Source organism: Corticium candelabrum, chromosome 1 (genome assembly GCF_963422355.1).
Source record: "Corticium candelabrum chromosome 1, ooCorCand1.1, whole genome shotgun sequence".
Classification (NCBI taxonomy): Eukaryota; Metazoa; Porifera; class Homoscleromorpha; order Homosclerophorida; family Plakinidae; genus Corticium; species Corticium candelabrum.
In genome coordinates, this window is record NC_085085.1 from 82,650 (window position 1) to 109,368 (window position 26,719).

General features: G+C 39.9%; 3 protein-coding genes across 4 annotated transcripts in view; 2 read left to right on the plus strand and 1 right to left on the minus strand.

The window, feature by feature from the left end:
• Positions 1 to 889: 889 nt before the first annotated feature.
• LOC134189677 (uncharacterized) lies at positions 890 to 1,433 on the minus strand. Its single transcript, XM_062658034.1, has 2 exons — positions 1,245 to 1,433; positions 890 to 1,159 (listed from the first exon to the last, which is right to left on the minus strand). Exons 1-2 carry the CDS (start codon positions 1,413 to 1,415, stop codon positions 989 to 991), a joined length of 342 nt encoding a protein of 113 aa, XP_062514018.1. The 5' UTR covers positions 1,416 to 1,433; the 3' UTR covers positions 890 to 988.
• A 9-nt stretch (positions 1,434 to 1,442) lies between these two features.
• Positions 1,443 to 7,322, plus strand: LOC134189667 (inactive rhomboid protein 1-like). Its single transcript, XM_062658023.1, has 5 exons — positions 1,443 to 1,723; positions 1,801 to 2,001; positions 2,494 to 3,323; positions 5,880 to 6,414; positions 6,579 to 7,322. The coding sequence occupies exons 1-5, from the start codon at positions 1,502 to 1,504 to the stop codon at positions 7,047 to 7,049; spliced, it is 2,259 nt and encodes a 752-aa protein (XP_062514007.1). The 5' UTR covers positions 1,443 to 1,501; the 3' UTR covers positions 7,050 to 7,322.
• Positions 7,323 to 8,324: 1,002 nt separating this feature from the next.
• LOC134179316 (myoferlin-like) overlaps positions 8,325 to 26,719 on the plus strand; it is a 36,527-nt gene continuing 18,132 nt past the window's right edge. For both annotated transcript variants that reach the window (XM_062646185.1, XM_062646193.1), the window contains exons 1-21: positions 8,325 to 8,512; positions 8,842 to 8,897; positions 8,959 to 9,047; positions 9,099 to 9,201; positions 13,226 to 13,370; positions 13,609 to 13,669; positions 17,962 to 18,025; positions 18,089 to 18,226; positions 18,284 to 18,397; positions 18,451 to 18,481; positions 18,671 to 18,786; positions 18,847 to 18,890; positions 18,946 to 19,028; positions 19,450 to 19,622; positions 20,328 to 20,558; positions 22,079 to 22,192; positions 22,297 to 22,396; positions 24,101 to 24,407; positions 25,138 to 25,231; positions 26,233 to 26,343; positions 26,409 to 26,561. In XM_062646185.1, coding sequence (XP_062502169.1) covers positions 8,422 to 8,512; positions 8,842 to 8,897; positions 8,959 to 9,047; positions 9,099 to 9,201; positions 13,226 to 13,370; positions 13,609 to 13,669; positions 17,962 to 18,025; positions 18,089 to 18,226; positions 18,284 to 18,397; positions 18,451 to 18,481; positions 18,671 to 18,786; positions 18,847 to 18,890; positions 18,946 to 19,028; positions 19,450 to 19,622; positions 20,328 to 20,558; positions 22,079 to 22,192; positions 22,297 to 22,396; positions 24,101 to 24,407; positions 25,138 to 25,231; positions 26,233 to 26,343; positions 26,409 to 26,561 — 2,418 coding nt within the window. In that variant the 5' untranslated portion in view covers positions 8,325 to 8,421. The remainder of the gene's footprint in view (positions 8,513 to 8,841; positions 8,898 to 8,958; positions 9,048 to 9,098; positions 9,202 to 13,225; positions 13,371 to 13,608; positions 13,670 to 17,961; positions 18,026 to 18,088; positions 18,227 to 18,283; positions 18,398 to 18,450; positions 18,482 to 18,670; positions 18,787 to 18,846; positions 18,891 to 18,945; positions 19,029 to 19,449; positions 19,623 to 20,327; positions 20,559 to 22,078; positions 22,193 to 22,296; positions 22,397 to 24,100; positions 24,408 to 25,137; positions 25,232 to 26,232; positions 26,344 to 26,408; positions 26,562 to 26,719) is intronic.

Sequence of the window (26,719 nt, forward strand, 5' to 3'; positions counted from 1 at the left end):
ACGATGCAGGCCAAGGTCACCATAGGCTATATCGGAGGAGTGGATGTTCTCTGACAGCAGAAACGCTCGTGATTGTGGAGGCCTTGTTGGCGGAATGTTTGGTGACCGTACTGACATTGACTAGTCAGGACTGACCATGTTTCTGTCTCTGGTGGTTACAAGGCCGGCATGATTTAGAGCAGTAAATCCACAACCATCAAAGCTGCAGTGTAAAGCAAACTCTGATGCCGTTTGCCTTGCTTCGCATGCACACACACACACACACACACACACACACACACACACACACACACGCAAGCACACCACACACACACACACACACACACACACACACACACACACACAACACACACACCACACACACACACACACACACACACACACACACACACACACACACACACACACACACCACACACACACACACACACACACACACACACCACACACCACACACACACACACACACACACACACACACACACACACACACACACACACACACACCACACACACACACACACACACACAAACACACACAAACACACACACACACACACACACACACACACACACACACACACACACACACACACACACACACACACACACACACACACATAAATATGCTACAGGAAGCTCCAGTATATTGGGATGGTCAAGTCTCTGTGTCACATGTTTGCATTTACATATAGAATCATTGCCATCATTTTCTACTAATTTCCCATGTCAATTACAGTAATCCTCCTCCTGCTAGCATGGCATGCAGACACCAAAAAAGGCAACAAAAATAATTACCTACGGAATTATTCGGTAAAAACGGTATACGTGTTCGTGTTTATGCACCCCAGCAAAGCAACTCTAGATCTGAACATGAACATGTTGGCAGATGGATCAAAAACAATAAACAGTCTAGTCTGTATGACAATGATCAAACTGGTGAACAAAGCTTAATTTTAAAGAAGAGAAAATGGCACAGAGTGTAACTTTAAACTTCTGACTCTGTTTGTTTACATTCTATTTTATCATTAGTTTTAACCATAAAATCTCTTTCAAGAAGAATCCACTGCCTCTTCAGACATCTTCGTATTTTCTTTTCTTGAGGGTTTGGTACTCCCTGCCACGTGAGGATTCCCCATGCTCTTATTCTTCTCAAATCCTGCATGTAATATGGTGTATTTTCATCATTACAGTTAAATTAAAACACCAGGCGGTCAATCACACAAATTAATTAATATTCTCACTCTGTATGGTCGGATCTTGGTGATCGTCCAGAACGATGCAACATTATCATCGGGGGACTTCTTCCATATCGTCCGTGTTACCTTGCGACCGATTCCAAAACCGTGCAATGCATAAACTATCTGATACAGCTTCCTTCCTGTATTGCGAGCGAACGTCTGAGCGTCTCCCATCTTTTATACGGGAAATCAGATTGTGTTACTGGGTGTGGCCAGCAAGTTGCTATCGTGCAGTAGGGAGCTCCCTTCTCTGGATTACAATGGCAGCGTTTTCGAAAACAGATATTGCCTTTATACGCTCTCAGTTTAATCGTTTGGATAGGGAAAATTTTGGCTCGCTGGACGTGCCGGCAATCAAGCGAGCTGTTGAGTATTGCTGGGTAGTAGCAGGTCTGAAGGACAAGCCGCAGCCGCAAGAGATCGAGAGTGCATTTCAGGCTCATCAGCAAAATCAAAGAGTCAATTTGAGTCAATTTATTTTGGTAGGTAAACATTCTTACGCGTATGCTGTGTTTAGTTGGATGTACATGCATGATATGTCCACTTTCACGTATTGCAGGTTTTGCAGTTGTTGAAAACTAGACAACGAAATAGGAGAACAGTTCAAACCTCTGAGAGCACAAAATGGGATACTGTAAAGAGAGGAGGGGTTTCTACAGCTAAAAGAGTAGGTCGATTTTTTGGTGTCTCAAATGACAAAGTAGAAGGAGCGCCAAGTGACATGGAAATATGGAAGTTCAAAATGGAGGAAAGAGCCAAGGTATTGTATTGCTAGGTCTCTCTTAAAGTTAAATTTTTGTTTCTGGTAAAGATCTTCAAAATTAATGCAGACAGTTATGTATAACGCTGTAAACATTTACGTAGATAAAGGTACAGTGTATGTGTAGCTGGACTAGTAGTGATAACTATTCAAGAATGGCTCTATATACGTGTGTGCTTATAGTAAGGGTTTTGGCATTTGCGCTAGCTGATTTGGTTTCAATTAATCAAGCTCTAATTACACCCATACAATTTGCAGAATGTTCTAATGAGATGAGGCTAGACCAAACAGCCAAGCCTAAGATGACACTTAGTCTTGCGTAGCTGTGGAAGTATGATGGTTGGTAGGGTGAGACTAAACATTAGTTAATGTGCAGTAATAAGAGTACTTAGTCACTTGAGTAGATTTTAAAATGTTTAATTAAATAGTATCTGTCTTTATTGTGATATGATGAGTGCTGTTAATCATAGTACGTTGTTTTGTTGGTTATAGGCAGGGGATGTTGGAGTAAAAGGAGTTGGCTTGGCTCATCTGACTAGTACTCTTCACCGGAAGCAGTTTTCATCTCACGTCGATCAAAGTATTCAAATGGATTTACTATATGATAATCAACAGTCTAGTTCTTTGCATGATGTGGTGCTGTCTGATTTTCAATCACAAAGTCAACATACTAGTCCTGAAACTGTCCAAGTTGATGTTCATTCATCACACATTCCTTCTCAACCGGCTGTCCAAGGAGTTCCATCAATTCAAGCTGTACGTCCTCGTGCAGTTGTTAGTGCACCTGAACTACAGCCTATTACTCAATCTGGTGAACAATTATCTGTCCAGAGTCGACATGGAAAGGAAAGCCAGTTCATTAGTGATGCTAAAGAAGCCATGGCATATTACAGGCGTAGAGTGAGAGAAGAGGAAGAAGAAAAAAGAAACAAAGAAGAATGGTTTGGATATGACCAGCAGAATCTCCTTGAGTCAACTACAGAACGAAAACAGTCTAGAGGTGATGGTGCTAAGAAGGTTGATACATTGGTCAGAATTCAATTGGAATCTCTTCCAAGTTTCTTTCCAATATTTGTAATTCTTGTGAGTGTTGGGCAGTTGATTGCTTTTGGTGTGACGGCTTACCTTGGTGGCTTTGCTCCAATTGGTTTTGGAGCTGAGAATATGACAGATGTCTTCTCATCACCAGAACCACCATACGAGAAAAATTTCACTCATCAAGTTTCTAAAAATTTGTGGATTGGACCAGATGCACGCTATCTTATTCATGTTGGAGCTAAGTTTACTCCATGTATGAGGAAGGATCACAAGATATTTTCAGGGTGATTACCTTAATCTTATTAGTAAGATGGTTTCTTGTGCTTTTACATTTGTGTAAGGTACCTTATTATTGTCTATTTCTTCTACTTTGGGATAGCTAAAACATTTAATTAAATGGGTAGGATGTGATATGCAGTGTGCGAAATAACGGCCGGACATCGGACATTTACCGACCAAAAGAAACATTTGTCCGGCCATTCGTGATTTCGCCGGACATTTTGTCCGGTGGCGTAGCGCTAGCGTCAGGTGTGGAATTCCGTATGAGCAACCCACATCCTCGCACGAAACAAACGCGAACAGCCACGCGTCGTCGTGTACACTGTACAGTACTGCACCTGTACGTGTTTTGTCAAATCCCGGATGTAGCAGCGCACGTACACACGCTGGGGCTCCGAGGGTTGCTTGCGCAACAACAAAAATGCAGCGGGCAGTCACGGGCCGTAGAGATACGTGTACAGTACACGGTGAACGCGGCAGGATAGGAAACTCAGAGATATTTGTGTGCAATGTTTTCTGTGGGGGCTATAAGAACCTGAAGATGAGTAGGTTGATAGCATAGCACGAAGTCACTGAACTACATACCATGGTGGACCACAGCTAGACTGCCACTAGCGTAGCGTAGTGCATGTTCTTGAAACAATTGCAGTTTCCACGTCTAGAGGTATAGCGCATATGAACATGAAGATGACGTTTCCAAAACTCACTGGGTATGACAATTGAAGAACTGAACGGTCATGCAGAATTCTAATTTAGTGGATGGGTTTGTAGCTAGGGTGTAGTCTAGCTGTCAGAGGAATGAAAGTCTGTCAATGGTTACTCAGACTTTTTAGTAATTTGTCAAGTGGGTTAATTGTACTAATTGCGTGCATCTATGACTCTCTATTAATTAAAGGCATGCAACATCAAAGTGTCATGTAGAGCCATGAAACCTGGCACTTGGTCAGGCATCCTCAAGCTAGCTGCAGTGGCAAATGTCTTTTGTCGACCTGTTCGTGCAGAGTATCCCAAGAGATTTGATTTGGCAACACAAGTACATGGACACGTGTACCAACCTCGAATTACTGCGGCAATCTATGACAATCAGGTCCAGATCCAGATGGGGGTTTAGGGGGTTGAAACTCCCTCTTTTCCAATAAGCGTGGATCAATAATTTCATTAGAAAAGAAAAAATTAGTAATGCTATAAATAACTGCTACCAGGTCAACGCCCTCTTTCAAAAATTCTTGGATCCAGGCCTGACATGTACAGTTGTCATGAATAGATCCACTACAGTAACTAGATCTGAATGAGGAAACATATACCTCCACCCAAAACCACTTTGTTCCTTGTGCTTGCATATCTAGTGTGGTGGACTCAGATGTTGGAAAAAGATGTGGTGGGATCAGTGTGTGTACACTTTCGCTTGCACGTGTCATTGCTTCGCTCCTCGAGTAGGGGTTGCAAGGTCTTTACTCCCAAGTAGGTGTCCATTGAACCCAGCAAGAATATATATATATATATATATATATATATATATATATATATATATATATTAGTCTATAATGCCAAAATGGTATGGCATAGACTGGCTTTAGACTGTGCAGACATGTTTTTTGAATAACGTGTGGTAGATACCCACGTAGGTGGGTTTATATATATATATATATATATATATATATATATATATTAATCTGTTAAATATATGTATATATACGTATGTGATTAATGTAAGTGATAAGTAGTATTTGCCAGGATTGGAATGTCCGACAAGACCTTTGTAATGTCCGGCAAATTTTAAATTGACAGGACATCATGTTCGGTTGTCAGTCAAAGACTATTTTGCACACTGATATGTTACAGCTAGACAGTATGAACGTTGCCAGCTTTAAAGTGCAAGTATATGAATGCTTGCTTAGTGCAGTTCTATGCAGTAGTACTGCAAGACAGTTCTGTGCAGTTAAACTTCCGTAAAGAACCTAAATGGAACACTTTAGGGGAACCAGATTAGTGTTTCTCTTACAGAGATGTTTCAATTACAAAATTCTAGGTCTCATGAAAGATTCTATTGAATGACGACATGAATTAAACTTAACTGTAGTACATAGATCTAACTAGCCTCGTACCAGACCCTCTCATGCCGTCGTACCCGGAACGAGGCTATCATCTTGTACCAGTCCCTCTCACACTGTCGTGCGGCACGATGGCACGAGAGGGTCTGGTACTAGGCTAACATCTAACCACACTGAGCAAAGAAACATACCGTAATTTTCCTAATAACTTCTTAGGGATTTATTTTTAAGTATCTTTTAATGAGGAAATTAATTGAGAGGGGAATTATTCAAGAAGGAAATTATTCAAGAGAGGGAATTTTTAGCTCTGCTCTGTAGGTAGTAAATTATTTGGAAGAGGGAATTAATTGGTTGGGGAATTATTTGGGGAATACAGCATATTAACTGTATCTCTGGGAAATGGAATTTGGGGTGGCTGGGAGAGCTAGAAATTTGTTCGAAATAGTCAGCAATTATTGACAGTTGAAATATGGTGTTTTTTGTAAAATGCTTGAATGTGCCAATTTTTAGGTATGCTGCTCTGTTGGATGTAGAAGCAAGTGAAGGTGGATATGGTTGTTGTGTTCTTGATCTTGGGTATCGATCTGGTATTTACTCGACTCAAGACAAGTGTGCTAAGTATGAAGGGGCATTTAAACCAGGGTTGACATGCAAGGCATATGCACAATGGTCATCTGACTCGGTTTTGGTTGAATTTCGGCCTTGTTGTACAACTATAACTGGACAGTGCACACTTACTAGCAAAGATTTGTGTGATTTTTATGAAGGAACTTATTTTCAGGATAAGGAGAATTGCTCAGAGGTGAATTGTCTTAGTGGAGTGTGTGGAATGGGTGGTCTGTCAAGTGATGAGACAAATCCATATTTACCAAGTAATCCTAGTCAAGGATGGAGGTTTGTTCTTCCACTTTTATTCCATACTGGTGTTATTCATCTGGCTGCTGTCATTGTTCTGCAACTGTTGATTGGATGGAATATTGAGAAAACTGCTGGCTGGTTTAGAGTTCTACTGATTTATTTTCTCAGTGGAGTCGGTGGTTATATTGTACGATATAGTCATTTGTGTTTTGTTCTTTGTTTTGTATGTCATATTTCTGTTTCCAATGTTGATTGTCAGTGTCCATGTTGACTTGCTAGTTCTATGTGCTAATGTGCGTGTTTGTATAATTTTGATATATTTTACAGCTTATGAAAGTTTCTTATTTGTAGGTGAGTGGTATATTCGTTCCATATCAGCCGACAGTTGGAGCATCGCCGTCCGTGTTCGGTCTTCTTGGAGTTCTTGTTGTAGAGCTTTTTCAATCTTGGCAACTTATTGAGAGAAAGTTGTGGGCTGTCATCAAACTCTCTCTCTTGATTCTACTATTTCTCATGATAGGCACTTTGCCGTATGTTGATAACTTTGCTCATCTTGGTGGCTTCTGTTTTGGCATTGTTGCTGGCGTCATTTTTCTGCCTTACATCACATTTGGCAAATGGGATGCTCGTCGTAAGCGTATTCTTCTTATCATTGCTATCCCTGGTCTTATCTTTATGTACATCATTGGCTTGGTTGTATTTTATGTGGTGCAAAATACTAATTTTTGTCCAAATTGCAAGTATGTCAACTGCATTCCATACACATCTTCAATTTGTGAAGATGCATTTGCAAGCCCTGATCCAGACAATGTGGCTCTTTGAGGACATGGTTTTGACAATGAATTGACAAAGTAGATCGAGTTGTTTGTGTTTCGTGCTCTTTTCTTTGTTGCATAGTACATTTATCTGTTCAAGTGCACTGTTGCTATATATGTATTTTACAACATTGACAACACGTTTTTACATATTTTATGACTGTGTTGCAGTAGTCAATTGGCTACATGTATAGTGCAGTATAATAGGTATGTTGTGTTATAACCTAATGCAGTCATTTGTTTGTCTTGTGTTACAACATTATGGAAATTTCATGGAGAATTGGATCGCTTGCATTTATAATCTAGAAATTAGTGCTAAGTCTAACTTAAAAGAACTCTATTTTGAAGGCAGTAATAACGATGTATAATTATTTCAATGGAGTTTTAGTTGTGTGAGACTGACTTCCTCAATGCTCATGCACACACCTACAATATGAACCAATCTGAATAAATTCTGCAGTGCCCATTATTGGTAATTGTCTTGATGAGGTTGGTGAACTCTCACTGTCTCTAGGAATTGAACGTTTTCCTAGCTGTCTGAACCTTTTGGAACCTTTTGGCCATCAACCAACAGATCTGTTTTTCAGTGTGAATGCTCATAACTTTGTCTTGCATGGCATCGATGAAAATACACCATTTCCCATCAAATCATCAACTTTTTGTTGGAGTCTGCTGCAATTGAAGGCCAGATCATCAGCATCCATTGAGATCAAAATTTGAGATTTGGTCCCCCTAGAGTACGTCTTACACGTACAATTGACCAACGTCAACATGACAATCAACTATCAGCCTGACTGATTCAATTTTTACGCCAAACTGTTCTAAGTATAGCTAATTAAAATATCTAGAGAGTCAAAAACTTAAGTCACCTTACCTAGTTAAGCTTCCTATGACAATGATTGCATTGATGCTCCACAGCCTTAATTAATTAACTATAATTCCCTTCTCTGCACTTATTACAACCAGCTGCAGCTTGCTGCATGATTGAAATTAGTTAAGCGCTAACTATAAGGATGCACACGCACGCACACACACACACACACACACACACACACGCACACGCACACGCGCACACACACACACACACACACACACACACACACACACACACACACACACACACACACACACACCTTCCCTTCTTTATTTTGCTTCTACACATGACCTGGTTCGTTGATGGTCGGATAGATAAATACTACTAGAGATACTTACCATACACAGTTTCGTGACGTTGGTCACGTGATAACGAAGGAAGCTGTCATTGGCCAAAACTAGTGTCACTTGTAGACTCGTGGCTCTGTTCAGCGCCTGTCGTTCACCTGTTGTCGCCGCAGCATCACAGGGACAGACAGTGGCCTTTCGCCTTGTGTGCTGCTATCATGTTGCGTGTGCACGTGAAAGGAGCTAACAACTTGCAAGCTGCAGATAGAGGTGGAACGAGCGATCCTTATTGCAAAGTCACTTATCACGGTGAGAAGAACGTTTGTTGCCATAAGTTCATGGCAATTTCGATTGTCTCGGCTATGTAATCGTTGGTGGAGAATTTGGCATGTTCCAACATTAGTTCCGGTTATCCGAATGGGGCCTCTGGCTCTAGCTCCTAGTAATCTAAACTGGTTCAAAAATCTAGTGTCTAAAAACAGCAGACTAGCATTTGTAAGAAAGTTGTGGAGCAACCGAAACTACGTTTTATACTGCTTGCTTGTCTCTTTTCGCTCGTTTTCTGCGGCGGCTCTAAATCTAGTGCATGGAAACGTGTGTTATTGATTTCTTGCAGCCTGGACGCATTTCTTTTGCAGGTAAAACAGAGAAAACCGAGCATGTGGAGAAGAACTTGAACCCTCAATGGGACAAGGTTGCAATTAAAAACAGTACATTTTTCCGTGTTCCTTACTAACGAACGTTTTCTGACTTAGCAATTTGAGTTTGCTGTCAGCGCGCCTGTTCCGGGCGATGCCAAGCTGCTGGTGCGGGTTTATGACTGGAACCGCCTGATGACCGACAAGTCAGTGACATGATGTCTGTCTGATCCTTTGTGGTCACGTTTTGTGTGAAGGTTGATTGGTCAAGTTGATATCTACTTGCGTGATATCAAACGACAGGGATGTAAAACTGATCAGAAGTATCCTCTTACTGATGGTCATGGACAGTCTAAAGGGGTTTGTTGAATCATAAGTTCAGTGCTTGTACTTGGCTGTCCAGTGACTTGTGTATAAAATAAGTCAACTGGAGGGTGGGATGAGCAATCTGCAAATAGCATGAACATTTAGCTTTACTATATGGACATGATCAACTCAAAATTTATTGCTAGGCTTAGCCTATCATGTGCGCAAGCATGTGAGCATGCACTCATGCGAGCTCATCACACACACACACACACACACACACACACACACACACACACACACACACACACACACACACACACACACACACACCTGTTGAAGACAGCCTGTTTTTTCTCTGATGGAAGGTGTAACTGCACAAATATTCAATAAAGTAAATTGTTAATTAAGCTTAGTTATGGGCGCGTTTCCACTAGTGCTTAGACCGGTTTAAGTGGTATAAGCAAAACTGGTTTTAAGAATTGACTTGTTTCCACCTGCATTAAACCAGTTATATTCTAAACCTAAACAGGTTTCTTAAACCTGTTTTGTAGTAGGTTTAGCAAAGTGCTTTAGGTTTAACTGTCAACATGACAGTAGGGCCATGTTTCCACAAGCTGCATCTTAAACTAGTTTAGCTTAAATGTGTTTAAAACTAAACCAGTTCAAGAAAGCGACTGTTTCCACTAGGAACTTGCGCATCCGGGATGTGCTAAACAAACCGTCTAGGAACGTCTTAATTTGAAGTATTGGGCTGGTCTGTCACCAAGTCAGGGCAACTGTTGGTTGTTACTGATTCAGCATCTGCTAGTAGGAACTTGCTTGAGGATGACCAAGGACACCGTCTTCTCTCTCTCCGTAGCTGCTGATTTCTTTCCCTTAGCTAAGGACTCTTACATCTTCTAGGGCGATCCTATCCCGACAAAATAGTCAATATCATCAAAACAGCGTTGTCAGAAGCCATCTCAACAAGCGCGCTACTGTCACGTGACAGTTAAACCTACACCACTTTGCTAAACCTACTTCGAAGTAGGTTGAAGTACAGTACCGGCAATAAGTAAGCTGACAGCGATACCATACCATACCATAGGATATCATAGGATACCATAAAAGATACTATGTAGGATAGGATAAGATAAAAGATGATACCATACAATTAAGATAAGATACCATCCATAGGATATACAATACGCAATATGATATATGATACAATTAAAATAAGATACCAGATGGTACGATATATGATACGCAATACGATACCATAGGATAGGATAGGATAGGATACGCATAGGATAAAAATGTTAGGTTACTTATTGCCGGTACTGTAGGTTTAAGAAAGCGTAGGTCTAAGAAAACGGTTTAGGTTTAACATATAACTGGTTTAGTGCTGGTGAAAACAGGTTAATTCTTAAAACAGTTTAGCTTAATTAAACTACTTGGTAAACCAGTTTAGGCACTAGTGGAAACGTGCCCTAGCTTGCTTGTTTAGATGGCTTCTGACAACTCTGTTTTGATGATATTGACTATTTTGCTGGGATAGAATTGCCTTGAAAGATGTAAGGGTTGTTAACTAAAGAAAAGAAATCAGCAGCTATGGAGAGAGAGAGAGAGTTGTCATGCAAATTCGTACTACTAGACGATGTGAATCAGTGACAACCAAAAGTTGCTCTAACTTGGCGACAAAGCAGACCAATTCTTCAAAATTGGAGCGCAGCTAGTGGAAACCACTTTCTTAAGCCTACTTTGAAGTAGGTTTAGCGAAGTGGTTTAGGTTTAACTTTAAAGTAAGTTTATCAAAGTGGTTTAGGTTTAACTGTCACGTGACAGTACCGCGCTTGTTTAGATGGCTTCTGACACCGTTTTAATGATATTGACTATTTTGCTGGGATATGATTGCCCTAGAAGATGTATAAGGGTTGCTAACTAGGGGAAAGAAATCAGCAGCTACAGAGAGAGAGACCTAGAAGACGGTGTCCTTGGTCATCGTCGTGCAAATTCCTACTAGCAGATGCTGAATTAGTGAAAACCAACAGTTGCTCTGACTCAGCGACATAAGGCATTCATACACGGTTTGTTTTGCACATCCTGGATGTGCAAGTTCCTAGTGGAAACAGTTGTTTTAGTTCTTAAACACGTTTAAGCTTAACTAGTTTAAGGTGCAGCTAGTGGAAACACGGCCTAAGACTACAGGAAGTAGAGCAAGTTTAGAAATTGTCCAGCAATGGCAAATGTACCCATGCAGTAGCTGTATGTCAATGAGCTTCATATGTGGTTCTTACTTCATTTGGAGGGAGGAGCAGGGTGCATGATAAACAGAGCTAATGACTACCAAGGAAAAGAGAGGGCTTCAAGCACACATTTACATATCTAGGCGACAGACTATGTGTCACATATGTCTTGCTAATGGAAACAAAGAATGCTTCTGATGGCGTAAAACAACACTTTGAATCTTTGTCTTGAAGTTTACTGTTTACCTGGGAATGGGAATGCAGACACTAGGACGTCTGCTATTTCTTATCTATTTGTTTTATCAAAACTTCTCTGAGTGTGTGCAAGTCTACTGTAGTCTTGCTTCTGCGCTGAGAGATCAATCATGTCTGATACTGTTGCATGTTTGACCAGGTTGCTGATCTTGGGGCAGACTTTTTTGTTGTGGCTGTCTTGGTTATGCAGAAATTGAGTGATTATGTCTCAAAGATGCACCTCGGAGACTACTCTTCTCTGTAACTGTGATTGCCTGTTTCACTCTGTCTCCGCAAGGTTGTTTGTCCTTGGTCATCAGCATGCCTTTTACCTGACATTGTGGTTGAAACAGCTATAACATTACTATTAATTACAATGCAGGACAAGAAGCTTCAAATGAAGTTGAATTTGATATTAGTTACTACTAACATAGATAATTACATTGTCCATATTTGCATAATGTTGATAAAAAACGAACAAGGGCAATAATTATTGTGTATGAATGAGTAGACATTCAGACACACTAGGTCATGTCAACAAGTAAGGAAAGAGTTGAAGGGGAAGTCCAACAAAAATATACTTAACTTGTATGAGTAGATCTTACGAAGACAAATCGATCAGTATAAGTTACTTCGCTATCTTCGCTTTGTATACGAGAACAAGTGATGTTTCTGAGAAGGGAAACGTCCACGCAGCTGTTCCGTGCTTCCTGGTGGATTAAGCTCCGCCCACTGCAAACGAATCAATGTGTTTACGGATGGCTGCTACGGATATATCGAGAATGACGAATGTGAATGCGAAGATATTATGAAGATCTGCCTTCTTGCTCTCAGTGGTTCCTCTCTAAAGTAAAATGGTGTTGGTAGAGCTTTTTTTCCCGCCAGACATTGAAGCAGAATTCCTCAATACCACGGCTTACCTAGAGAACGCGCTTGTGCTTGAATATTTGTTTAGCCTTGTTCTTTTAGTATCCGAAGAGAAACGTTCAGCGCGCCACCTGGCGTGTGCTACAGAGGATGATCCTATTTTTACATCCGGGATTGTAACCTTCTACCAATCAGCGGCAAAAGAAAGTGAGCCGTCTGGATGTGAAAATAGAAACGTCCTCTGTAGCACACGCCAGGTGGCGCGCTGAACGTTTCTCTTCGGATACTAAAAGAACAAGGATAAACAAATATTCAAGCACAAGCGCGTTCTCTAGGTAAGCCGTGGTATTGAGGAATTCTGCTTCAAAGTCTGGCGGGAAAACAGCTCTACCAACACCATTTTACTTTAGAGAGGAACCACTGACGGCAAGAAGGCAGATCTTCATAATATCTTCACATTCACATTCGTCATTTTGATATATCCGTAGCAGTCAACGGTAAACGCATTGATTTGTTTGCAGTGGGCGGAGCTTAATCCACCAGGAAGCATGGAGCAGGCGCGTGGGTGTTACAGAAACATCGCTCGTTCTCGTATACAAAAGCGAAGATAATGGGAGTAACTTATACGGATCGATTTGTCTTGGTAAGATCTACTCATACGAGTTAAGTTCATTTTTGTTGGACTTCCCCTTCAAGTTCGAGCACTTAACTGTAGAGTGATGTTGTTCAGGAATAGTTTATTGTTCTAGAGCACTGTGCATTTGGCAATCATGTATGATGATCCAGAGAAAGGACAAGATGCTGCTGGTGGTGGTGGAGGAGATTCTGGTGGAGATCAAGCAAGTGCTGAAGCTGGCACTGAACCTGAAGTCGGCATTGCGGAAGGAGACGAAGGCAAGGATTTTGTTTGAGCGTAGGGACTTGTATTACTCTGTGTCTGTCTTTGCATCATGTAGGGTAATCATTATATAATTAGAGCTAGAGCTGAAACAATAATTATTGAATTCAATGTTATAGACGCTACAGATTGTGTGGTTTATTGACTGTACGGTTGTGGGAATACATTTTGGCAAATTGTTTCCGCTCTAGAGTACATTATGATGTTAATTGATGTTATTTGAACTGACTGCAGATGAAGGCGGATCGGGCAGTCCAAGAGTAGGTCGAGCTTCTGCTGCAGCAAAGCGAGCTGCGTAAGTACATAAGTCATGTAAAAATCTGTTATTAGGAGGATGCATTAGAAAATGTACTAGACATTATAGCTAAGGATAATATATACAGGTCCTTGTGTGGCTCATTTACAGCAAGTTGTGTAAATTGAGATATTTGTCAATAGGCAGATGCTTGGAGTGTGTTACAATCTGTGATCAATTAATGTTGCAACTTAATTGTTTTAAAAATTTACTGCTAGAGTTGTGTATGAAGTTGTTTATGAAGGTGCTACGTTTTCCTTAATAATTTATTAGGGTGATAGGTAATATATGACTCTAGTTGACTACGTGCTGAAGGTTAGCCTCAGCTTCCCAGACCCATGTAGTACCGATTCAAAATCGGCCTCCACGGGTCTGGGATGGTACTGCCTCTTCTCTTACGACCAGCATTAGTGTTCAGTTCCAATTACGGCTGGAATCAACGAAGACATCTCATGCAGGGCATTGTAGTGATCTGCTGTTAACACCATGCCCGTGTGAATACCATGCTTCAGACTGTTGCAACGCATTTTGGGTCTCTTTGGAAGGGGTTCACAGTTGGGGGGGGGGTTACATACTGCCGAACTCGAATGCTGATCATCCAGAGTGCCAGATTGATCACATCACAGACAACACAGTCCGAAGTGCCGGACACAAAACACATTCGAGCCAGAGTGTTGGTTCTAAACCACCAGGAGCGCCGGGTTCTTGAACCGCCTGAGGCGCCAGGCTTTGAAACCAAGTAGAGCTTGCCCAGACTGTAAGGCTGAACTCGCCTACGTAACTACCTTGTTGTGATGAAACAAAAACATTCATTACTATCACAACATAGAACAACAACTCTAACAAGAACACATTTAGTGACTACTACATTAGCACAGAGGGGAATGTAACGCTCAGACACAGACATTGACTGGTCAAAACAAGTCCATGTCCGGCCATATATTGTGTTGTCCGGACAGTGGCTACTGGAGCGGTCACACCCAAATGGCATGATTAGGACACTCATAAGTCAGACTATGTGCACCATCAGAGAGTATGTTTTCTTGGGGTACATCTACTATCCAGGTAAGCCTGACCTGGGAAGTGAGTAATGAGGTAGAGGTCACACCAGGTGTGCTTATTAAAGCATGTTACACCAAGTATCTTAATTAAGTGGTTCCAGTTGATGATACCTTGATCTCACAGGATAATTGGATAATAACCATTCTACTTGGCTAATATTCCCTGATATGCAAAAAGTGTTATCTTTTGGTTTCTTTGTAGGAAGGGCTTAAATAGTTTAGTAAACAGATGCCAGACCTGGTGGTTTCTAACCATTGAGATCATCACCAAGATCCAAAAAACAGCGGAGATATTACAGATTTTCAAAGTACACACTCATGGGGTCATAGCTTTTGTGTGAAGTGATGAGACAGGTTACTGGGACACTAGTTGCCGTAAATACAAATTTTCACCTAGAATGGGTGTAGCACAGCACCAAATATGAGGACATGAATTGGTAGAAACGTCGTCCCCAAGGCGGTAATCAAACATCCTGATGTGTGAATGTTTTCTTTCTTGTCATTGTCAAATAGCAGTGACTGCTGTTTCTTTGAGAATTCCAGTCCTTCTGGAAAGATCCCAAACGGTTTCTTTCAAAGAGCCCTTTGGTAGAGTATTCTGTCAGCATACTAAGTAACTGCAGAAAAGGTGAATATCGATTTAGTATGCCTTGATAATATAATGAAGGAGCGATTAGGTTGATGTGACAGCAAAACTTCTTTGGCATATAATTGCCTTTCTTGACACCCAAACATGGCAAAGAAAACCTAGCGTTCAAACTTCTGAGCAAGATAGTGAAGACAAAAACGTTGATGATAATGCAGAGGTTAAAGAAACTGTAGAAACTCTTGCTGTTCGTTTTGCCAAACCATTAGAAAGCAAAGGGGTTAATATTCTTGCTCTTCATGTTGAGGAGGTAGTCCATTATGCTAGAAAATATCTGTACATCAGCAAGGTGTGCTATGAGTCTGTGTGGTACATACTTCACACCTGTCCAGACATGGTATTAGTCTCCCCTTTAGCTACCACACATGTTGAAAGGATGTTTTCATCGCTGAAACTGATCAAGACAGACCGGCACACCAGCATGAGCAACACCACCTTGTCTGACCTTATGGAAGTATACCATGAAGGACCATCAATTCAAGACTTTCATGCTGATGCCGCTATTCAGCTGTGGTGGGAGCGATGCAAGACCAACTACTGTCCTAATCAAGGTTTCAGAAATCAATACTGAGCAAGGAAAACTGGAGACTTGACCCAAGACGATAGCACTAGCAGCTTTAGTTTAGATGACTGGGACGCGTGGCATAATCCTCTATCTAAGACCGCGTCTACAAATAGTTTTCCAGAAAGTCTGACTGAATACAATTTTGCACATTGTTGTGCTAGGTTTTCCTGTTAATGTTCTGCTATTGTCTCACATAATTATAGTGCACTTTCAAGTTTGTCTTTTGAGGTTCCATAATCTTTTTACTTTATTGTAACGCAATAAAAGATTGCTTTGCAGGTGTGTTGTCTCAAAGTTGTTCTGGTTATTATCATGCTTTGTATATATGTCAAAAATAGAAAAAAGTGTTTGTGGGGTCAAAAAATTTTAGAATGGGCGTGGCTTGGGCAAACCTGTTTGTCCGGACAAAAATTTCCTTGTATTCAGCTCTGTTAGCAACCTGTCAACTCCATAACAAATTTAAAGTGATAAGTAAAAAGTGATACTAGACACTACGGCTAGCACAACATTGCAATACTAAGTAGTTTATTACAGTATAACTACTGTTTATGAATTGTTCTCTGACATTGGAGTAACAGCAGGTGGGCGGGAGGAGAAATGAAGGGTAGAAACGTAACCTAGACGGAACTTGCTTTGCCACTGTAGTTATGGGACTATCGCATTATCAGGCGGCGTTAACATCAGTTGCCGAAGCTCCGCATAGCAACTGTGCATATATTGGGAATGCTGTACACAAACAACGACTTATACTGTGCTCTTCACGTAAAATCACATCCCTACACGTTATGGTTTGTATGCTATGCCTGTCAACAGCAGTAACGGCACCGAATAATAGCAGAGCCGTTTGTTCTAAATTATGAACTGGTGCTTCGACATCTACACTAACCAGCTGCATGCTCAACAACTTCATGATCTGACATGTCTACCACTAGACAAAGTCTCGCGGCAAAGTTGGGTCACGATTTTGAGGCAAGTCACATCAAATCTGTGACAAATCACAGCAGAGTCGCGCATTGCAAATTTTCATTGCAAATTTGCAGCTACGGGTGGCTACTAACAGCGACTCACAGCAGACTTTGGCAGACAAATGTCGATTGCGTCCACAGCTGCATTAGTAAAAGAAAGTGTTTCATAGCGTCCCCGTACGTAGTACGTACTAATACACTAATAATAAAACCGTAACTACAGTAAACACAAAGGTAAGCGGGATGTGACATGATGTTCTAGCATGGTATGTCTTTGTTGTACTTCTATTACAGCCGTGATTGGAAAGGTATGCATTTATGAAACTGAACACTAATTCTGGTCCTAGAACCAACCAGAATGAGAAGAGGCGGGACCATCCCAGACCTGTGGAAGCCGATTTTGAATCGACGCTACACGGGTCTAGAAGGCCGAGGCTAGGTGAATGTAGCAATTTTTTGGACTGCTGGTAGAGGTTTTACACTGGTTGTAAGCCTGGTTCACATTAGTGATGCCATGTGACACCATCTTTTGCCACAGTGTTGAAGTCTTGCATTTTTACTGTTTACATTAAACTGTGCACAATGCAAATATAGAACCAATTTTATCTGGATTTTTGCGTCTTGCATTACTGCGTACATTGAAATCGATTTATGACCAGTGTGGCTAAGGCAACAGATGGTCTCATAGAATGTGTACGAGATCTGCAAAATTCTTTTACAGAGATATGAGTGCCAAAGGAAGGCTATCTATGTCATCAAAAATTTGACATACTAACTACAAAAATGCAGAAATCAATGCATGTTTTGATATGAATTTAGTTTGGATGCAGCTGCAAGACACTAAACACTATGTATCACTAAGGGTGTTGGTTGTTCAAATTTTTAATAGATCTTATGTGATTAATGGATATATGTATTTTATTTAATATTATTAAAACTATAAGAATCATAAGGCAGAGTCATTTTACATTTTGTGATGGGTTTTTATGTGAATAGTGAGTAATACCGTGTAAGCATGTCAATGTGACATTGTCTGTTATTGTACATTAATTAAGTGTGAAGAGACAGAAGCGGGAAGAAATGTTGAAAAAGTACCCGGACAAGCCATTAGATTTTCAGGTTTAGTAAATGTAGCCTGGCAGTGAAGAATATGTTATTATATCTGTAATTGTATTGTTGTAGGTTCGAGTTCATATCATTGAGGGGAGAAAGCTGCTGTGCAAGACACAACCAATAGATCCGGTTACGAACATATTTGTAGGAGATGAGAATCGAGGTTCACGTGTATTGCAAGACACTGACAAACCTTTTTGGGATGAGGTGCAAAGAATCATCTCTTTCTTGCTTTGCTGCATTACTGAATTTTGTCCCTCTCAGATGTTCTTCTTTGAAATGAAAAAGAAACCATCAGAAGTGTTTGACACTGTTTGCAAGTTTGATGTGTCGCACTCAAGAACACTTCGTAAAGATGCTCTCATTGGAACGTTTCAGGTTCATTGTAAATGCAGCAGTGTGAGCACATTCTCATTTATTTGTTTGACTAGATGGACTTGGGAATGGTTTACATTGAAAGTGGTCAGTACTTTTAGTGTGAATGGTGTTTGCTACTATCTGTTGTGTCTTGGGATTGCCCAAGTTCATACCATGTGTCAGTTGTATTGTTGACAATGGCTTGGTTTGGTAGAAGTACTTACTCTCTACTGCTTGCATCGTGGTCTTTGACTGTATTTGTCATTGACTGATGTATGATCGGTTGTTTTCTAGGTCACTGCTTTGTGCACAAATGGCTCCTACTGACTGATCCGAATGATGCTCAGGCGGGGCCACGGGGTTACCTGAAGATGAGTGTCATGGTTTTAGGTCCTGGTGACGAGCCAGTGGTAATTGTATTAGTAACTTATTATATTGCTGTTTGGAAGAAGAAATTCTTTTGATTTTAGAAACTTCCCAAAGTTGTACTCGATGACAAGTGTGATATTGAATCGTATGCCTTCTTGTGGTGATAATATTTGAATTTGGTCTATGGTAATTATGTGTAGCAACTTGCTGCGTCCTGCTGGTGTTCAGCTAGCTCCTGCTACTATGGAATTGAAAGTGTTTAGAGCTGAAGAAGTTCCAAGAAGTGAGATGATTATATGATATTAATTTTTATTTTGTATGTTTCACAGTTAATCATTTGTTTTACAATAAGCAAGTGCATGACTTACTTAATTTTGGTGTGTTTCTTACATTATTACATTGCTCATCGTTCAAAACCAGATTCTTCTGCTTATGATAATTATATAGGTTGCGTGGATAACCAATTCAATACTACCGTGTGCATAGCCACAAGTTTGAAACATTTGCTAGTTTGTTACAAATTACGTGTACATCAGTTGTGCAACATGCCGCAACGACTACTTGTACATTGAAATTCTGTGATTATTTACTTTTGTGATGATGCGTGTTGTTAGGATAATCTGATGCGATTTATGAAATGTGAAGTTTGCATGTTTAGCTGCATGATTAGTGAACTTAAATTGGTATGTTCCTTGTATTTCTAGTGGATGTTGGTTTTTTTCATGGTCTGAAGAATCTTTTTTCCAGCAAGAAAGAGGATGTTGATCTTGTTGACCCCTATGTGGAAGTGTCATTTGCTGGGAAGAAAGTGAAGACAAAAGTGATAGACGAGAATGCAAACCCAGAGTTCAACCAGAAGTTGAGCTTAGGAATCAAGGTAAGATTTAGATTAATTGGATCTTGTTGTATGATTGGACGTTAATCAGACCGCTGATGTGATATCAATTTTTTGTCATAAACCACTGCCATCTTTAATTAAGATTTTGCAACGTTACCGTGGTCTGTAAATAGAATGCGCTGTGTGTTTCCAAATCATACTAAAAAGGATTTGATCATTTACAGTAGAATACCCAAAGTGTGCCAACATCATTCTGTAGTGTCTATGAAGACCCATAAAGTTATGCACACAGAAGACATGTTGCTAGGTATTGGCTGTATTTGATGTGGAAGTTATTGATGCAGTTAGGTGACTTGCAGAAGAGCTCCACGTAGGAGGGGTTGGAGCTAGTGTTGACTGGTTTATATGGAAATATTGCTTGAAGTCAGCTCGGTACAATCTAAGACATGATATGAGTCACGACTTCCAGAAGACTATGCGGAAATCATTCTTGGATTTCACTACTAGATTAAAGTTTGTCAAACTAATGACTTAGTCACTACATGCTGTTTAACTAGCAAACATGGATGAGACAATGATACACTATTGACAACGTTGCAAACATCTCTGACCTACCAGATCAGAGTTAGTTTTGTGAAATGTTTTGGTTTGTGTTATTAAGTATGTCTTTAGTTTATTGACACTAGGTGTGCAAATCTGGAACTACATGTATTTGTAGTTGTGGACTTGTATTATCTTTTTTAGGTTCCTTCTATGTGCGACCGCATTCGTATTCGTATTATTGATCGAGACAAAGGGTTTGGTGCTATTAACCAAGATGATGTTGTTGGCACCACATACATTCCAGTCTCAGAGATTTCTGCTCCAGGAGAAGGAGGATTTCTACCCATATTTGGTCCTTGCTTCTTGAATATTTACGGTGGCCCTCGGGCTTTTGATGTCACAGATGAATATGATTATCTCAATGAAGGAGAGGTGGGTCACGGCAGCATATTCAGATTAACAGTAGCATACACTATCAGGTTACCATCTTTGTTTTGAGGAAATATGTAAGTTAATGCATGGTAGGAAGACAACATCCAGTTTATGTGACGGAGATCATGAGAGGGTTTTCGAGAATATTTTCTTTCAACAATTTGTTGAGTGGAGAGCCCTTCATGATCGAGGTTTAATAAACATGGGTATAGTATAGGCTGCCTATCATGCATTGTCTTATTTGTTGCATGTTGTATTTTGCCTTTTGTGAGCTGTTGCATGTTTGTGGTTTGGTTGGGGAAGTGTTATGTCGGGTGGAAGGTCTATGTTGACAGGGGACATTATGAAGATCCGTGTGAACTGTTAGGGCCCCTGTCCCGTCTGTATTTATCAACATTTTACAAAAACGAAAACTTTTTGTTTTTACCCAGACCCTCTACCCCACCTCGAAAACGGTCGATGCCTGCACTTTTCAATCTGTGTGATGTCACCTATATAAAGTCATACTGACAATGTGTATCCAGGGTTTGAAAACCTAAGAAATGTTGGTCATCAAAGCAATTCTTATTATGCCACGCCCCTCAATAAATGTATGCGTGTCACGCCTACTTGTGATGCTCAGACGTTATTAGTCAAACAGTCTCTTTAATAGGCTTATTATAACTACTTACTTTTTGTTACACTCATCCTAGTTCAATGGTATGATGTGGCAATGTAACCATATGCAAGCACAGAAGGTGCTTCATTTTCTAGATTAATATCTAGGTTCAACGGTTGGGACATCTTAAGCCTGCTTTACAATATGATTCTGACGACGCTCGCGAGAAGACACCGAGTAGGTGTAAAAATGCTGACGCTGGAACTGTACCATTTACAATATCATTTGATGAGAGTCAGCGATGAGCCACTATGCGCATGCTCATCATGATTGTGTACCACGAATACAAAAGTCTGTGATTTGGTTTTCATTTCCTGAGTTTTCTCCCTCACCAAGTTGTCGCGGAGACGCTTCCAGATTATTTGGAGCCTGCTGCTGGGAGCCCGCTTTTTTCGATACGTTTCTCCAAGCGTTTTTCGTATCTCTAGTGACTTGATCTACCGCAACTTGTGGCAAGCAGCCGTACCTACACGTATACACTTTCGGTAGGCTCTCTTTTATAGTTTACTTCCGATTATTTCACTCTTGGATTTGATCTTTTTTTGTCCACAAAAGGCACGTGCTTCCGATAGATGCTAGAGCACTTCCGGTAACTTTAAATTAGGAGTCACGTGATGCATCGCTAGGAAGCCTAATTAATTACGGAGACATAAATACTTGCAGGTTAAGGGCCATGATCTCTGTGTGCAGATGTCATGTACACGTGCCTTATTTCCATTATCTTATACTTGAAGTTCTTACCATAAGTAACACTAGACAAATAGATTGTGAGGCAGAGAGAGGCCAGACTCCATTGACACCTTGTCAGCGCGTTCCTTGCAGCAACTGATGTACCATTGATCTGTACTTATGTTGTTGGTAGATGGAAGGAGCAGCATACAGAGGACGAGTCTTACTTCAGCTTGAAACAGTTATTGGTCAGTATCCTAAAGAGCCAGTTGCAGATTTATCTCCAGATGATCTTGTACAAGTTGTGGTGAGAAAATCTTGTGTGTTAGGATTTAATAGTTATTAAATATTGTAGTTTGAAATACAGTTTGCTGTAAAAGTTGTTGTGTTAAAACCAATTTCTTGTTGCAGCCTTATCTTCGACGTCGAAAGTTTTCATTGAATGCAGTGTTCTTTGATGCAACAATGGTTGCCAAATCTGATGGACTCATTGAGTTTGAGATCAGTGTTGGTGAGATGCTAATATAGTGACTTGCAGTTGAATAGATAAAGGAAGTTAATTAAAGAAAGGATGGGTGAGAGGCGACTTGGCAGTTGGTGAGATGGATGGGTGAAAATAGTGACTGATTAGAGGAGTATTATTTGTCTGGACATTGATTTGTAGCTGGGTAGCAAGCAAGCTGAAGGTTCTCCTCATGAGGACAACAAAACTAGCCATCAGTTATAAAATTGAATTACTGCTTGCTGAAAGTTATCAGCTTCTGTACTGACTTGGTATCAGAGATGGTGTATGCCATGGCTTGTACTTGTCTGAGTATGGAAGACTGATACCTCATTTGTACAAGCACACATAGCATGCCCACATGTGCCAGAGATACCAACAACCCTTACGGTTACAAAGCGCAATCTGAGAGGGTGAATTGTTTAATTGTTGGTCATGGATTCCACTCACAGTAACATACTAGAAGTATGTGATGCACCCAAGACAGGCAAGTCAATTTTTCTCCTTTTTTACTTTATAACAGTCAGATGGAGAGGTCTAAGGACAGTTGAAGGACCGTTATGCTCACTTCACTCTTTTGTAAAGTACAAGCATATGCAGCTTTTTGCCAGCAAGCATATTGTTTGCACAACCTAGCCAGTGCCTGCAGACTTGCTGAAAATTGTCAATCGAGCTAATGCAACTTGGCATGGCTTGGCTCGCATTGATATATAGCATTTTTTAAATTGAGCTGACTTGGGCTGGCCTGGGTACAAGTGCTCATGTAAACGTGTATAAGGTAGAACTGAAATTCCTCTTGCTATTGGTTTGACACATTTCAGAACCAGCCAGTGTTTTGGTGCTGTTCAGTGCAACAGCTAGTTTAGCTACCTTAGAAATGCTGGAATACTATAATTGCATGAATATGGTGACGACTGACTGTAAGAGTGTACACTTTATCAGTCATCAACAGACAGGCACAGAAACATTTTGCAGTTAGTTGTAACCTACATTGCTTTTGTCAATAGTAGTCACTTCCATGCCTTGATTGGGGCAAGCCTTGGCGAAACTCTTCTTATGTGAGAACATGTTGCTTTTACAAAGAAATTTACGTTAGGGCTATACCTAGACCCGCATGTTCTCCACGATGTTTAAACGTTTGTCCATGTCCTGCTGTGAATGAAATACTCGTAGATTGATTTGAAGCGGCTGAGTTTACAGATTTGAAATGGCTGAGTTTACAGGTAAATTGATAAAGTATGTACAGTGTGAGGAATTCCCTCAATATATACTTCAAGGTAATTTGCATTCTGCATTGCAGAGGTGTATGAATTGGTTAGTGTTTAACTACTAACAAACTCGAGGTTCTTCTATGCAAAAGGTTTTTTCCATTTTTACGGGTTGTCAAATACTAGAGCTTGTGTAGCTGTAATGGGTCTGGTCATGCAGTAATGAAGAAGTGTTCTCGAATATGGAGACATTTTTGTTGTAACAAGATTGTGTAGGGGAGTAGGTATTGTGACACCAAATGGAAAGTCGATCACAATCATGTATCGAATGAGTACATTAAGTAGCCGCTATCTGAGGAGACATGGTCTGTACGTGACTCATGAGCTTAGCATCTACTCAATATTATTAAATTTGAAAAGTATATACAATAGTTTCTATTTACTAAAACTAAGAGGACATTTCAATGGTAAAATCTAATTTATCTGCTGTTATTTTGTGTCTTAGGTAACTATGGAAACAAACTAGATGTAGCAACAATGCCTATGTCATCTTCAACTCAGCCTATGACACCAGCACACAATGGCGACCATTACTACTACATGTCATGGAATGAGACAAAACCATGCTGCAGTGTTACATGCCAATGGGAAGACATTTCATACCGTTTGGAGTCATTGTCAATCATGGAAACAACGTGTGATCATTTGAGTTGGCACTTGAAAACAGTCAAAGAACTTATTGATTTTGATGCAACTGAGAAACAGAAAGCATCAGCTGTGATTCAGCTTCTCAACCAACTCATTGATGACCTGTATGGCAATCATGGTTTATGTATTTACATTATGTAACAATCAATGTATTACTAGGTTTGTGGTTTATTTCAGTTGTTAAATGTTGATTACATTAACATCATTGTGTAGTTATTGTGTACTTTCTTTCTTATGTGTATATGCTTGCTTTCATGCACTTGTTTGTTTGTCTGTGTATGAGATGACTGCACATTGAGACTACAGTTGGTACATGTATTGCAAGCTGTGGTATCAGTGACATCCTTTGCTCCTACTGGCATGAGGTGCACAGAGAACGGGGCATAGAGTGGTGGATCTTGCTGTATGTCATTAAACTGTGCTCTGTTTCCTTTTGAAAATTCTTGATTAGCACGAATTGGTCTGATAGCTTTATTTAGTAGGAAATTGTGGCTACAAGTGCATTGCATCTGAGAAGATGTACATGAACATTCTTACTGCTCATGCGTAACGTAGCTGTTGTTTTACTTTTGCTAATTCAGACAGTTTAGAACAGTGTATTAACGATTCAGTTTGCATAGTGTAGATGTTTCAGATCATGAAATTTTGCTATCAGATATGGTTAACATGTGTCTGTATTTCTCCCATGATATTCTGTATGTTTAAGTTAATTAAGACGACATATATAGGATTATTAGTACTGGAATAATCCCAGGACGTTGTAAAACAGTTTCTAGTTTGCGTGATCCACTTTACTTAAATTTTTTCAAGACTTTTAGGAAATTGTTATCTTAGGAACCCAGAACATACTGTTCGTCCACCAGATGAAAAAGATGTCACCACAACTAGACTGGATCTTAATATGTACATCATCAGGAAGGACATCATTGTAAGTATCTGATATACTGTGCCTTGGTAGTTCTGTGTCTTGGAAATTCTCTGTGAGTGTTCTAGTGGCAATATGTGTGTGTAGTTGTGCATGTGCAAGTGGATTTATCATCACTGTGTACACATGTTTTTGCACTATAGGACTGACTATTCCTGACAAAAGTTTTGTCTATTATATGTAGTATTTAATAATTGATTGTATCCCCTATTTTAGTAGTTGTGCATTGTATACACTATTTACCACTTCTACGTGAAAGTTTTGTCTATTGAAGTGTCAACGAATTTGGCTAAAGTGTTTTACAGTGCTGTTGGTACAATTTCAGTTGCGGCTGTTCCTTGTTAATGTGGTGGTCAGTCTACCATCCATAATTAAGCTCTTGAACCACTTCAAGTAACTTTAATTAATGTATGCCTTCAAATCACTAATGACACAGCAGAGTTTTACTTTATCGAATGAATGAAGACAATCTTGTTTTAGGAAATGACGTTGTTGACTTTGGAATGTGTCAAGCTGCTTGACACCTTTCATTTTTTTGGTAACTGTCAAGAGGTGACATGCAGTTTGAGTTTGTTATAATTTAGATTGCTTCATCTTTAGCTCATTAATCATAATAATGTGTTAAGGTCAATGATAGTCTTTTACTGTTTGAGGTAATTGACAATAGGTTTTACGTTTCTGTTGGCTGTAAGCCAAGCTCACTAGACAACAGTAATGTTTGCTTGATACTTTGACTGAATTGGTAATAGTGCCATCTAGGCAATGGTAAACTGTACAAAATGCACGACACACAAGATTGAGTTTATATGAGCAGTATGTATTTGGAATTTTTGTAAAGTGTGAACATGATGCTAGATGTCATGTGCCTAAACATTAAAACAGCTTCCTGCAGATGAACTTAAACTCGACTGCACATATAGCACAGAATGATGTAATAAGCTAATGTTTGTCATTACGTTATGTATTGGTACATGCTCGTGTTTAATGAATAACACTGTTTTTAGGAAGGCGTCAGGAAAGATGCTGAAGACCTTCGAGAACATGCAACAGACCTGCAAGAGGCAATTGAGAAATGTGAAGAGTTTTTGGGTAGATTGAAATCAGTTACTTATGAGGTATTTTGTATGTAGAAGTATTTTCTGTTGAACTTTATTGGAATAATTTTAATTGTTATGATTAGGCACAGAACAGTTTTCCAGATGTCATAATCTGGATGTTGTCATCTAACAAACGAGTAGCTTACTATCGTATTCCAGCTCATCATCTGCTCTATTCAAAGCGACCGCTTGCTAAAGGCAAACTGTGCAGTCAAATGACAACTATTTATCTTCAAGTATGTTAATAGTTTGTATCAGTTTGATTTCTTGTTACTTTTCAAAATCTGTTATTTTTGCTAACTTTTTTAGTTTGTTTGTAATGTGCAGTGTAGTCGTAACTAATTGTGGTTCATGTCTTATATCTATGACAGTTTATTGCTATTGACTACGTTTA